Source organism: Diorhabda carinulata, chromosome X (assembly GCF_026250575.1).
Source record: "Diorhabda carinulata isolate Delta chromosome X, icDioCari1.1, whole genome shotgun sequence".
Lineage (NCBI taxonomy): Eukaryota > Metazoa > Arthropoda > Insecta > Coleoptera > Chrysomelidae > Diorhabda > Diorhabda carinulata.
Window position 1 is genome coordinate 27,151,216 of NC_079472.1, and position 13,197 is coordinate 27,164,412.

At 29.0% G+C, this 13,197-nt stretch overlaps 2 protein-coding genes across 8 annotated transcripts in view; one reads left to right on the forward strand and one right to left on the reverse strand.

Annotated features, from left to right (window-relative positions):
• Nucleotides 1-123: 123 nt before the first annotated feature.
• LOC130901720 (calnexin) lies at nt 124-11,566 on the forward strand. Of its 5 annotated transcripts, none has more exons than XM_057813270.1 (10): nt 124-296; nt 685-775; nt 2,019-2,257; nt 2,336-2,605; nt 2,783-3,031; nt 3,210-3,597; nt 3,893-4,033; nt 7,605-7,745; nt 9,187-9,366; nt 9,484-11,566. In XM_057813270.1, the coding sequence occupies exons 2-10, from the start codon at nt 704-706 to the stop codon at nt 9,544-9,546; spliced, it is 1,743 nt and encodes a 580-aa protein (XP_057669253.1). In that variant the 5' UTR covers nt 124-296; nt 685-703; the 3' UTR covers nt 9,547-11,566. The 5 variants fall into 5 exon arrangements, with proteins under 5 accessions (XP_057669253.1, XP_057669256.1, XP_057669252.1 ...); XM_057813269.1 differs by having other exon boundaries at nt 126-308; XM_057813272.1 differs by having other exon boundaries at nt 169-312.
• A 974-nt stretch (nt 11,567-12,540) lies between these two features.
• Nucleotides 12,541-13,197, reverse strand: part of LOC130901722 (proton-coupled amino acid transporter-like protein pathetic) — a 39,857-nt gene continuing 39,200 nt past the window's right edge. For all 3 annotated transcript variants that reach the window (XM_057813280.1, XM_057813279.1, XM_057813281.1), the window contains one exon: nt 12,541-12,960. In XM_057813280.1, the coding sequence (XP_057669263.1) occupies nt 12,561-12,960 (400 nt within the window). In that variant the 3' untranslated portion in view covers nt 12,541-12,560. The remainder of the gene's footprint in view (nt 12,961-13,197) is intronic.

Consider the following 13,197-nt stretch of genomic DNA (forward strand, 5'->3'; position numbering starts at 1 on the left):
GTCATTCATCTTTTATTAATAGGAGTTTTTTGTGTACCACCTAATATAATTTTCTACATATGCTTAATAATAACGAGATTGGTTACTATGCTTTCAAATTTTAAATAGACTCCTTATTATTCTTCTAATCCATTACGTACGTCAATGTATAGACGTTGCATTTGCCTACTCGTACATTTTTGATTGGTTATACCACCCTTCCCCTTCAATTGAAAAGAAACTGTCATATCTCGTTTTACTCCAGTAAATCGTTTTGAATCGTTGTTCAGTTTAGAAAATTCGAAAATTTGGATTTAGTAAGTTTAGACGTATGTACGTTTTAATAATATAATAATGCCTCCGGCTTCTTAAGTAGCAAATTAATGAAAGCGAATTTTGTTTTATTTCAATCTTTAGTCTACGTGGTTTATCGGAATAAAATTATAAATACTCTTGTATACCCTATATTACTTGAGCTAGGGACTTTATATATTAACAATAAACTCTCGTTGGAGTTAGTAAAAAATAATCAATATATAACTCATTAGAAGATTCAATGCACCTGTAGTTAACCTATAAAACTTTAAATTGGAATTACACTTTATAATTTAATTAACAATTTAGGAAGGAGCATTTCCTCACTTAATATGTCATAAATCTGTGTGTTAATCAATTTTAGTGGTTAAATTATATTAATTTTTTTAGAATTGTATGTCTTATCGAAATGGGATATAGGATAAGATTCCTGTTTTTGGTATTTCTAATATATAGTACTGTATCAAGCGAAAATATTGATGTAAGTAAATTTTTATTTAATACGAATTTCTTAATAGATATCCAATAAAGAGGTTGGGGATATTAGATAGTTTGAGGCTTGATTTTCTCTACACTTGATCTAGGTTACTTTTGACATATACTTTACTTAAAGATATGTAGTTACCCAAATTAACAAGGGTGGACATTTTCCATACTACTGGGAAGTGGTAAGCTTTTCCTTGTTTTGGTATTAGAAGATCCTGAACCTTGTCATTGATTTGTAAGTTTAACTTATAAAACCAAGTCACAACACCTATGCCCTTCAAGGTACACACCATTTATATACTGTAGAAATAGGAATAACTATTCTCAAGTAACCTAATATTAAATTAAAAATTGTACCAAAGGAACAAAATATTAGTGAAAAAATTTGTTTTTTTATTAAATTAGTCCCATAACCTAACCAAAGCATTTATTATAATAAAATGAAGATTGATTTTCATATGGTAGCCATAATTTTAGCTTTTATTGAATGCACATAACATTTTATCCATCAAAAATCTTACAATTTTTATGGTATATATAAAAAACTAGAACAAGTGATATATTTAATAAACACCAAATAAATATTATTTTAAGGTGATATTAGATTGCACATAATTTCTTACACCTACCTTATCTGAACTCATAATTATGCAATATTTTCCTTATATAATCACAGTTTCATATCATATTAATATAAAGCAATCCAAAGATAAAGGAAAACATTTTATATATAAACCTCAATTCTGACAGTAATATTTTTCTTTGGTTCAGCTGTACTTTTCAGCATGTAAAATTCATTCTAGGCACGTATTTATCTATATTAAGTTAGAGTTATGAACCAATGATCATTAACAGAATCATATACCAACATCGAGGTAAGAAAATGTTCAAGAAAATAATGGCATTTGTTGTAAATAAAAATAGGACAATCACAAAATTTATGCCTGCAACCTTCCTACTAATGTTCATTTAAGCTCTAATTTAACCATTTCTGTACTTCACATTTTTAGAGCATCATACTGTCTTTTATTTTAAGATATTTTTTTTTTGGTGTTGCATGAATTGATTTTGTCAGACTTGCAAAACTATATGGATTAGAAGTAATAATATGACAGTTTTTTAAATCAACATATCATTAATACATTGACCCATCAATTTTTTACCAAATATCAAAATACAAAATAGATTCTGTCTGATTGATTGGCATGGTATCAATTATTTGTTCAAATTCATTTTAGGATGAAGATGTGACTGTAGAAACTGTTGATGAATCTGTACCAGATATACAATATGAAAGTCCTCTTCCTTTAGATCCTAAAAAAGTATATTTCGCAGAACACTTTGATGATGTTGATCAATTTAATAAACGTTGGATTAAATCCCAAGCGAAAAAAGAAGGAATAGAAGAAGATATAGCCAAATACGATGGTCGATGGGAGTTAGAAAGTGCAACCAAGGATAGTTTACCAAATGATAAGTCAGTATCAAATTTATTTTGTAATTTGTGACCAGCAAAAATTGTGATGAAATTTTCATATATTTTCTCTATTTACAGTGGTTTAGTTTTAAAAACCAAAGCTAAACATGCGGCCATTTCTGCATCCTTGTCAAAACCATTTGTATTTACTGATAAACCTCTGATTTTGCAATATGAAGTCCTTTTACAAGATGGACAAGAATGTGGTGGATCCTATTTGAAATTATTGAGTGAAGGACCTGACTCAAAGAATTTGAAGAACTTCCATGACAAAACACCATACACCATTATGTTTGGTCCTGATAAATGTGGCAATGACCATAAGTTGCACTTTATCTTTAAACATAGGTGAGTTATTTTGTAATAACACATCTTTTTCTGTACTCTACAAACTAGTTAACTATTTCATCATTTTCCCAGCAACAGATTATTTTTATCAGATTATCTGAATTACTATTACTATTATTTTCAATTACTAAAAAATTATCCTTAATTGCTGTAATTATCATATTTCCCATGTTTCAGAAATCCATTAAATGGTAGTTTAGAAGAGAAACATTGTCAAAAACCAAAAGAACGATTAGAAGAATATTTTACAGATAAATTGCCACATTTATATAAATTGGTTCTCAACCCTGATAACACATTTGAAATTTCTGTAGATAAAAAAATTGTAAATTCAGGCAGTTTACTTGAAGATTTTGTTCCTCCTGTTAATCCACCCGCAGAAATTGATGATCCCAATGATAAGAGACCAGAAGATTGGGATGAAAGGTAGGAATTTGAAAACTATACCCTATCAATTTCTAATTGAGGGTGACTAATTGTTAATTCAGGTTATATTTAGTTGATAAGTTGTTGAGTCCATTTGCAACCTCATTTGTTTCAGTATAATAACTAATGCATTAATTATATTGGTATAGTTGATTAATTTGCTATCTTGTAATTTCAGAGAGAAAATACCAGATCCAGAAGCCACAAAACCAGATGATTGGGACGAAGACGCTCCTCCTCAAATATTTGATGAATCTGCTGTTATGCCAGATGGTTGGTTGGAAAACGAACCGTCTCATATTCCTGATCCAGATGCTATTAAACCTGCTGATTGGGATACCGATATGGATGGTGAATGGGAACCACCTTTGATTGAAAATCCAGCATGTAAAACTGCTGCAGGCTGTGGACATTGGGAACCTCCACTAATTAATAATCCCGCTTACAGAGGTAAATGGAGGGCGCCCTTGATTGACAATCCTAATTATAAAGGAAAATGGAGACCAAAGAAAATCCCAAATCCTGATTACTTCAATGACCAGAATCCCTTTAGAATGACTACTGTGGTGGGTATATTTCTCAATAATTTCATATTGTGAAAAAGTAAATGAATGTTTCAAATCTTTACGAATATCCATCAGTACCTCACATTTTTTCCAAATCAGACAGTAAATTATTCTAAAATAATATTAAAATTGACGAGTTTGTGATTATACCGGGCGTTGCATTTAAAATACAGAATAATAACTTCTGATATTGCTCGATTTTTATGTTTTTAATTCTGTATTGAGGTATTAAAAACACCACAATTCATTTTAAAGAGTTCTTTAGAATAAAAAAGAGAATAATGTATTTTTTTAGGCCGCTGTTGGTTTTGAGTTATGGTCTATGTCTCAGGATATACTTTTTGATAATATCCTTATTACAGAAGATATAAATGTAGCAGAAAAGTGGGCCTCAGATACTTTTGATAAGAAGCGCCAAAAAATTGCAAAGGATTCGGTAAGACAGTTAATTTAAAATAATTTTCAATTATTTAATCCAAAATTGAAATATATAATGTACTAATAATTGTTGGATCTATGCTGATTATTACAAATGGGGCATATCTAGGATAAAAAATGAAATCTAGGATGGTCTAAGTCAAAAGTGTGATTCTATTTAATTTTAATAATAATGTCAGCAACTTTGCATAGTTTCATTATCATTCAAGTATTAAAAATTGGAAAATTGCTCATAAAAAAAATTTCTTGAATCCCATATGGTAATATTAGTATAAATTAATGGAAAATATCTTTAACTAAAAATTATTCTGTACTTATGATTGGAATCTTTTTATGGACAGTTATCTGGTTTGTTAAGTTTATTGATTTTGTAATTTTATTCTGTCAAAAGATTCTTAAAAGCAGTACTGATATCAAAATGAAGCTTCATTATAAATCTGTTGCATCTTTTTGTTATTTGTTTACACTGGTCTTGCTTAGCATAGAACGTCGTAATAAATTATAATAGACTTAACTATTGCACTGGTTTTGCATTCCACTTACCAGAGTATAGTTGAATCGTGTAATTGAGGATTTTTCTTTTTAAATCTGATTTCCCAAGAACAATATAAATAGGGTTTGTGGAATTTGTGTTCCAATTCACAATAAATCATATGGAGAATACTTTTAATAATAGAATAATTATTACTTCATGTAGTACCATCAAGAAGCTTTTTCCTTTAGGGTTATTTAAAACAAAATACCAATCTTGGGTAATTATCTCAGCTGAAAGATATGGGATTATCACTGTACAATTTATTTGGATATCTGTAATGAGGTGGTATTAAAGCTCTTACCTTATGTTACAAGAAAAAATTTTTCAACATTGTTTTTCATCTTTATTTTTTTTTGTATTTTCCAATTATGGCAAAAGAACTATCAATTTTTTCGAATTTAATTATTTGTGACATACTTTTTCTCAAATCATCTTTTTAATTCAATAAATTATCGCTTCAAAAATTCTCTTTTTTGTGGAATCGACAACATCTCTGCTATTATTTCGATACTGACCAATTTTGATGCTTACAAAAGTTTAGGGTACTTATAGAAGAGAGTGGCAATCCAAAAGGATAGTTGAGTTTATTATAATATAATCTGCATTCTATTGAAATTCACACTGGTAGATTGGAATTAAGCTTGTAAACAAATCTACATTGATTTGTTCAGTCAAATATTTTTAATTCCATTTTTCACATCAAAAATAGAACTTCAGATTATGTAGACATGAAAATGTGTAAAAATCTCCAACCCCTTTCTGTTTAGTTTCAGTTATATCATGTTCACCTCATGATGTTAATATTTAAATGAAAATATACTAAGTAAAAACACATATTTTTTATTCAAAAAATAGAATTACAAAATAAAATTAACAAATGAAGTATAACTGGTTTTGGTACATAAAAATTCTCTAGCATCATCTTATTGTCTATTCTCCTTATTTTTTGTTTTCTGCTGAAAGAAAACATGGTGGGGCAAAATGTTACGCGGAATGAATTACAGACCAAAGACTTGGGCAGTGTATGCAATATATTGCTTAATACCTATTATTCTTTATGGTTATTACTTATATCGTTGCGTTCGTGAGGTAAAGTTAAAAAAAAATTTTTATATCGAATGCTTTGTGTAAAGTATGAAGTAAACATTATGCAGAATATATTTCAGAAAGAAATTATGTCACAGACTCGTAATGAAAATAGTTGTTCATGATATGAGTGAAAAAGTTTGTGAACGATTTGAACAAAATAAAATCACTAACAGCTCTATTTTGACATTAAACTTCAAAATGGATTTTAATATTGAAATAATCACAATACTGTGTCAAAAATATTTTTATTCGCCACTGTTGTATAATGTACCCATTATATGTCTTCTTGCTCGACCCTTATAATATCCATTAATCATGGCAATGATTAATGAACTATTAATTACTACTGTCAGATGCTTTCTTAATTTAGCTATATTATATTGTTTTGCTAAAAAAATTGGTTTTTATAATTTTATCCTGTAAAACGATACTAAATATTTTCAATTTAGTTCTGTACACATAAAAAAATTAAAAAAGTAAATTTTTCTATACCAGATTGGAACCTGCAGTTTGAAAACACGGAAGATTAACACTGATTTATTAGCGACGATGAAGGAGTTTGTCCTATATCTGTTTTTTAACATACTACGGTTTTTGAAACAATTCATAAATTGAAATAACTTTTGAAACCGTATTAATTTAATTCAAACCTGTCAACATTATTGTGAGATTTCTCAGTGCTTTAATTTAAATTATGTTGAAAAACCAACTAAAAATGAATATGGAAAATGTAAGTAACTTTTCTTTAATACCACCAGAAATTAGAGAAGTTGCTTCATTAAATTTATTCCCGGAAAAGTTAAGGAATAACAAGTTAATAACTATAAGAGAATACCACCCTCTTGTAAATACCCAATATTTATGGAGATAAACTATTATTACAACTTTCCATAACTATGTACTATGTTTCAATAAACAATAATATATTGTATGAAATATTTGTTAAAAAAAATAATAGTGTTTCTAATAATGTAAAAAATTTTCCAACAAAATAACTTTTAACAAAAATATATTTAATAATCGTGGATAAAGTATAGTATTTTACTTATATAATACTTATAATGAGTTATTATTCACTCTGTGATAAATGCAGTAAACTTCATGACATTAATAAGAACCCTCATTATACACTGGTGAATAATATACTATCAACACATTTAAAATATTTTTTACACGCTTCCACGCAAACAATAACTTTTAACACAGTTGGCTGTCATTAAAAGTGTCACTTTTAATGGTAGTTGTACAAAAATTGATTTCTTAGTAATCTCAGTCCTTATTGCATTTTATTCAAATTTATTGACTACTTTCATGTAATAATGAGGGAAGATATGGAAATGAGTTAGATATTATATAGTGGAAACAATATTAAGAAAAAATGGTCCACAAAAATTTTGATTGTGTAAGTTGAGACTAAATAGGTTGTAACTTGGACTTAGCTTATAAGAGTACGGAGTTATAAACTGTTTTGTTGTGTTCTAGAATGCTTTAACTGTGTTTGAGGTCTCAGACAAGAGTATTCGAGAAAATTGATTTGGTTATAAAAATATTACATAACACGATGAAAAGTAGTTGACAGAAAATTTTAGAAACACGTCAAAATTTTAAATAGAAAATAATAATACTCCTAATGAATAATAAAAGTTATAATTTCTGTAAATCCAAGTTTTTAAATAAATTTAAACCCATATGTCTCACAATATTAACTCTATTAATTGTCATTATTAATCTAGGATTTTTCATAAACATAACATAAAATTGTGAATCTATATACTTATTCTTCCATAGCCTTAAACTAGGAACTATTATTACCCAATGTTTGTTCAGATATTAATTAAAAAAAGATATATGATTACTAAACTTTAGTACTAATTATAATAGTTTACTTCATATTTTGCAAATTGTAGTAGTAGCTAGTACTTAGAAGTTGTATTTGTTTTGCTAGGAAAGCTTTGTCCAGAGGTTGGCCGGTCTAACCAATGAGTACCCAATTCTGTGGGCAGTTTACATAATTGTACTTGCTGTACCTGTTGTATTTATTTTGTACCTATGCTGCAAACCCAGTTCCTCGGCTAGTCAAATACAGGTAGGAGAGCTTTTAACTTTATTTTCCATATTTATATTGAAAAGTATTATTTAACACCATTTTGATCAGCTTATATGAATCGGGGCAGATACAGCTCCGGTAGTGATATTTGACAAAAAAAAGTCAGAAAGTATGCATACTTTTTATAAAACCAAATATAATGGAAGTAGTAGTAACATATAATGTTATCTTTGTATGTGTAAAATGATGTAATTGAACTATTGATTACACAATTATTATTTTAATTTTTATATAGATCTATAATTTATATGAGCCTTTTTCCTCAAGTACGAAAAATTACTCACTGGCAGCGCTGGTAGTTCAGTAGGAACAAACACTGTCAAATCCCCATATAAACACACAGTAAAGTGTACTTGAAAAAAAAATGTTTTTAACAGAGGACGATGTTTCTGGAGCAAAATTAAAATTTGCAACCGTAAAAGATAACAATGTTGTAACATTAAAACGCTGGCTTGCTTGTCGTAATTTAAAAATAAGTGGCAAAAAAAATGAATTAATAGACAGGTTAGTATACAGACAAATTATCATAATTTCAGTTATAAAATAGTCAATCATTTATAACTTTGACGCTAGCAGACATAAATTTATTTTCTCAAGTAATCAATCAGCTCAGTAAATAGCAAAAACCTTAAAATAAAAAAAAGCAACACGTAAGAAATTACTAAATCAGTATGTGTATTGCTAATAAATAGTATTTTTTACCTTATTTTTATTTATTTAGAATTGTTTCATGCCTACTACGTTTTAAATCATTCATATTTCATTAAAAAATTTTTATTTTACTCCAATCACAAACATTACTTAAAAAAAAGTCGAAGCATGTATCCATTTATTACATCTAACCTCATCAACATGAGGCTTTACAAATGGTATAAAAAACACATTCTCTTCTGGATATCGATTATCTGACGTACAATTCGCAAAACTGCAATGCTTTGTTGGCATTATACAAGTTAAAAAAATTTTTTTTATATCAGATTTATATTTTTAAATAATAAAATAATATCACGTAAATACAATTGCTTTGCATGTAAATATTTTATGTTTGTCCCTACTACTAGTGCTGCCTCTGGGGACACGTTCGCTGCACTATTCTCAGGAAAAAGGCTCATTAAATTGATATCCAAGAATAACAAATACCCAAATTATTGTAAATTTTCATGTTTGGACAAAGTACTCCAATCATTATGAGGAATAACTATCCTTAAATGTTGAGTGAAAATGTGTGTTCCAAGTTTAATGGTTTTCCTACAGAACCATTAAACCATTGAATCAAAAGTTCACATAAGCTCTTGTCTTAGAAGTGTTAATTTATTATATAAATAAACAATTAGCCAGTACTCAAGTTAGGCTGTAGAAATTGCTGTAGTTATATTTCCTATTAAATTGAAAATAGATTATAAAAAATATATTTGTTTAGGAAAATGAGGAATTACTTCGAGCAGCAGAAAGAAAGAAGACTGATGAAGTAACTGAGGGCGTTGAAGAAGAAAAAGAAGAGAACGAAGTAGATGAAGTTGAGGAAGAAGATGAAGATAATGAAGAGAAAAATTCTGAACCTGATTCAGAAGAAGATAACGAAGCTCAAGAGCTAGGAGAGGTACATACATTTCTTTACTTTCTGTGTAATTTAAAGCAATTGCTGTTGATATTAATATATAAGAAAATTATATTGATATATCAGTTTAAAGATGTTTTCAAATGTTTTTCCTTGCAGGGTGAACCAAAGACTAAACCAGTGGGAGAAGGTACTAGAAAGAGAAAAGTTAGGAAAGAATAAAATATAGCACTTTTTCGTGTACATTATCGCAAATACCAAAAAGATCTAAATGGTTTTCATAAATTGTGATTGCGTAAGGGGTTAGCTGAAATTATAAGTTTTTTTTTTAAATATAATGTCATTAGATGTAGATCACCTTGTACATGTCTGTTTTGTTTGTAACTGTTTTTTGAATCCAATGAGTGGTAATTATTTGTATAAAAAAAGGAAAATGGAAAGTGTTATAGTTGTTATTTTTAATCAATAGATTAATTATGTCTCAATAAAGGTTTCTATTCAATGAAGAAACGTTAATAAATATGAGGTGAAAAAATAATTTAAACTAGCAAACATGATTTTATGAGTGTCTGTCGAATTAATATCGATTTTGTACTGTAAGCATTGAAAATTTTTTCTAAAATCCATAAATCAGTGGATACAATCTATTACAGTCAATGAATGCGTTTGTATCTAAGTTATAGTCTAGAAAAAAGCGTTTGGAAATTGAGGTTACAATTATTGGACTTCAGTTAGAGTCAGAAGAACAAAGTTGCATTCGGCGATTTAGATAATGATTAGGATTTCATTAAATTATGGATTTAAGTGTCATAGTTTTTTCACAAACTTAATATTTTCAATATTTTAATTATATTCACTCTACATGCCAATGCTCCTCAGCTTCTTATCATCTCTTACAAGTACGTGATCAGTGTCCTATTATTTCAATACTGTTAATCTAAACATGACACTTCACGCCTTTTTTCTTAGTACTTATTCAGTGAATGTATTAAAGTTTGTAGACTATAGACAGATCAGACATGGGAGCAGAAGTGTTGATAGGGATTATTATTTGAATGTAAGAAAATCAGTAGAAGAGAATGTATAAAACGATAATCTAAAATAAAATAAAACATAACAACATCATTCAATAATTCGTGTGACTAACTAAGAAAAATACAATTTTTGCCAAAATTCGATCTTAGTCAAGAGCTATATAATCATTCCAAGCTTCTCTAACTTTTTCCGGGTTGTAGAAGCATTTTTTTGAGATCAGCGAATAGACATTAGTCACTGTGGACCAAATCTGAACTTTATGATGGATGAGGAAGCGATTCCAATGTAATTCCAGCATTTTAACCATCGTTGCCATCAACTTGTGAATCGGTGAATTGTCTTGGTGAAACAGTGGTTTTTTATTCAACATACGAGACCGTTTTTCCTCGATTTTTGCATTCAAACGATCTAACAAATCTATGTAGTATTCGCTATTGATTGCCTTGAGTAGATGAACAATATTCCATGCACATCCCAAAATATTGAAGCCATAACCTTCATAGCTGAATGTTGTGCCTTTGATTCAGATGATGATCGTTTTGATTCCGGAGTGAAGTGATAGATCCATGTTTCTTTTGAAAGTTGGTACTTCATAAACGTCTTATGGATTTGACAATGGCAGCGTCATCTGTGTGTCAGTCACACGACTTATTGAGTGATGTAATACACTCTCCATTTCTGATAAAAAATTTTGTCACAAGTTGTGTAAAGATATAAAATATCTTGATTCTTAACTCTTTATTATTGTTGAAAGATATTAATTCAAGCTACTTACTAAGTACGTAGATTCAACTAACTGGAACTTGTTCGATTAGTAGAAAATACAACTGTTAACACATAGTATGTTTTGTTCTATTATTCCAAGGACGTCCTAAAGTATGTAACATACTCTACTATCTAAGAAAGTTAATTGAAAGATTTTCAAACTATCAAATATTCTGTAAGGGAAGTGGTAATAGTTCTTGAAACATCCGGTGTATCTTTATTTCAAAGACTATTTTTGAAGGATGTTGGACAAGAATATGTCATAGTTCCTGTCATAATATATTTCTTAATAGCGTAATATACATTACAGTAAATTTACTAATGAACAATTAAATTATTGATGAGAATGGTAAGATTTTTGTATATATTTTTTATGTATTGCTAAATATTGTCAGGACCAATTGTAAGAATTTTGTTCGAGCTGAATAAAGTTACAGGAGTACACTTTGGTGTTATTCAAATCAACCTTTGTTCGAGTTGAAGCATTCTGTTTTAATTAGGATACATTGAGATAGTCACCAGTAAAGTAAAAGAAAGTGAGTGATTTGATAAGGTGAAGACACCCACGTCGAAAAACCTTATGGCAAATAGAGATGTCAGTTTTGAAATTTCAGTTTTCTCACGTTTTTCAGCGATTTCTTCTGAGTAATTATAAAGTTTATAGTCTACATAAAAGTAATTGTAGAAACGAAATTTTAAGCTTATAGAATGAGAGAAAAGATAATGTGATAAGGAAGAAGACCTCTACGTGTAAGAGAAAGGAATGTGTCCGAATCTGTTTTAGAATTCTAGTTTGAGCGATTTTTACGAGTGAAGTTTATGGTCTAAGGGAAAACCATACTAATCAAAATTGAAGCTAATTGAATGAAAAAGGAAAAGATTGAGCTTCATTTAACTTCTAATTGAATTAATTATAGAGATACAGTTGGTTGTTAATAATTTTTGCTAGCTAGAAATAGAACTGAAAATATCAGAAATGAAATTAAATAGAGAAGTATATTTTTAACAACGAAACAAAAAACATAATAAAAATAGTTGAGAGAGAAAGGTTGAACTTTGTTTAAGACACAGATATCACTTCTAGAAGTTTGAAACTTGGAGCGAGAACCGTTTTTCTCAAGATTCTTGATTCAAAAATATAAAAATTGAAATGTTATAAGATTTAAACCAACTGGAGTTGTAAATGTTGCAATTTTCTGTAATACGATGTTAATACAAAGCTATTATTCTCGATGCTTCAGTGATAACTAATTGAGCTCTCGGTCAATCAAGTAGAAATTGAAAGAACAATGGTTTTATCGGCTACAAAACACTAGCTTGGGATACTTAAGGAGCTATTTCTTAATCCCTGGCGACTTGTTTATCACTAAGCTGCTACTTCAATCATAGGGAGTAACTGGAAAATAAAACTCTGTATTTCAAATAAATAAAATTTATCAAATTATATTTCTTATAGCGCTGTACGTTCCCGAGGTAATTGCAGCTACAAATGCAACACACAATAATAGATTCTTCCAAAGACTCCAGTTCAGTGTACCCCAATCATTCCAGTTGATTACAATATCGACAACGGCGGGAATGAATATTCCCAATATTGAGAAGAAAATGGCTCCGGTTAGATCAATGAGAATGTTCATACTACTTCCTGCTGCTGCAGCTATACTAATAATTAGAGTAAGGGTCACCACTCTCATAATGACCTGAAAAATGTTTTGCTTTTTATATTTCACATGCAATTCAATTTTCTTCCAAACAATCTCAGTTGGTACATAGAAGATCAAAGTAAAACTTAAGATCATTGTGATTGATATGCAGGCTTGTACCACTTGAGCTGGCCTGAAAAAAAAGAGAAGGCTATTAAAGGCTATAAACCTACATTATATAATATTCTATCTTAGGAAACAGATAGCATCTCTTGATGCAAAATATGGCAAATAAGGCGGATAGTTTAACAGTTGTATTTGGCTGGGAATATCTTCACACATAATGTAGAGATAGATGTATTGTATTTGTTAAAATAATTAATCCTTCCACAATTCCTGTAGCCTTTTCTCTATTATTATTGTTTTATGT

Coding starts and splice junctions, on each gene's coding strand:
- LOC130901720 (XM_057813270.1), top strand. CDS start 704: ATGGGATATAGGATAAGATTCCTGTTTTTGGTATTTCTAATATATAGT. Junction 3,598..3,892: donor CCTTTAGAATGACTACTGTG/GTGGGTATATTT, acceptor GTATTTTTTTAG/GCCGCTGTTGGTTTTGAGTT. Junction 9,367..9,483: donor AAGCTCAAGAGCTAGGAGAG/GTACATACATTT, acceptor TTTTCCTTGCAG/GGTGAACCAAAGACTAAACC.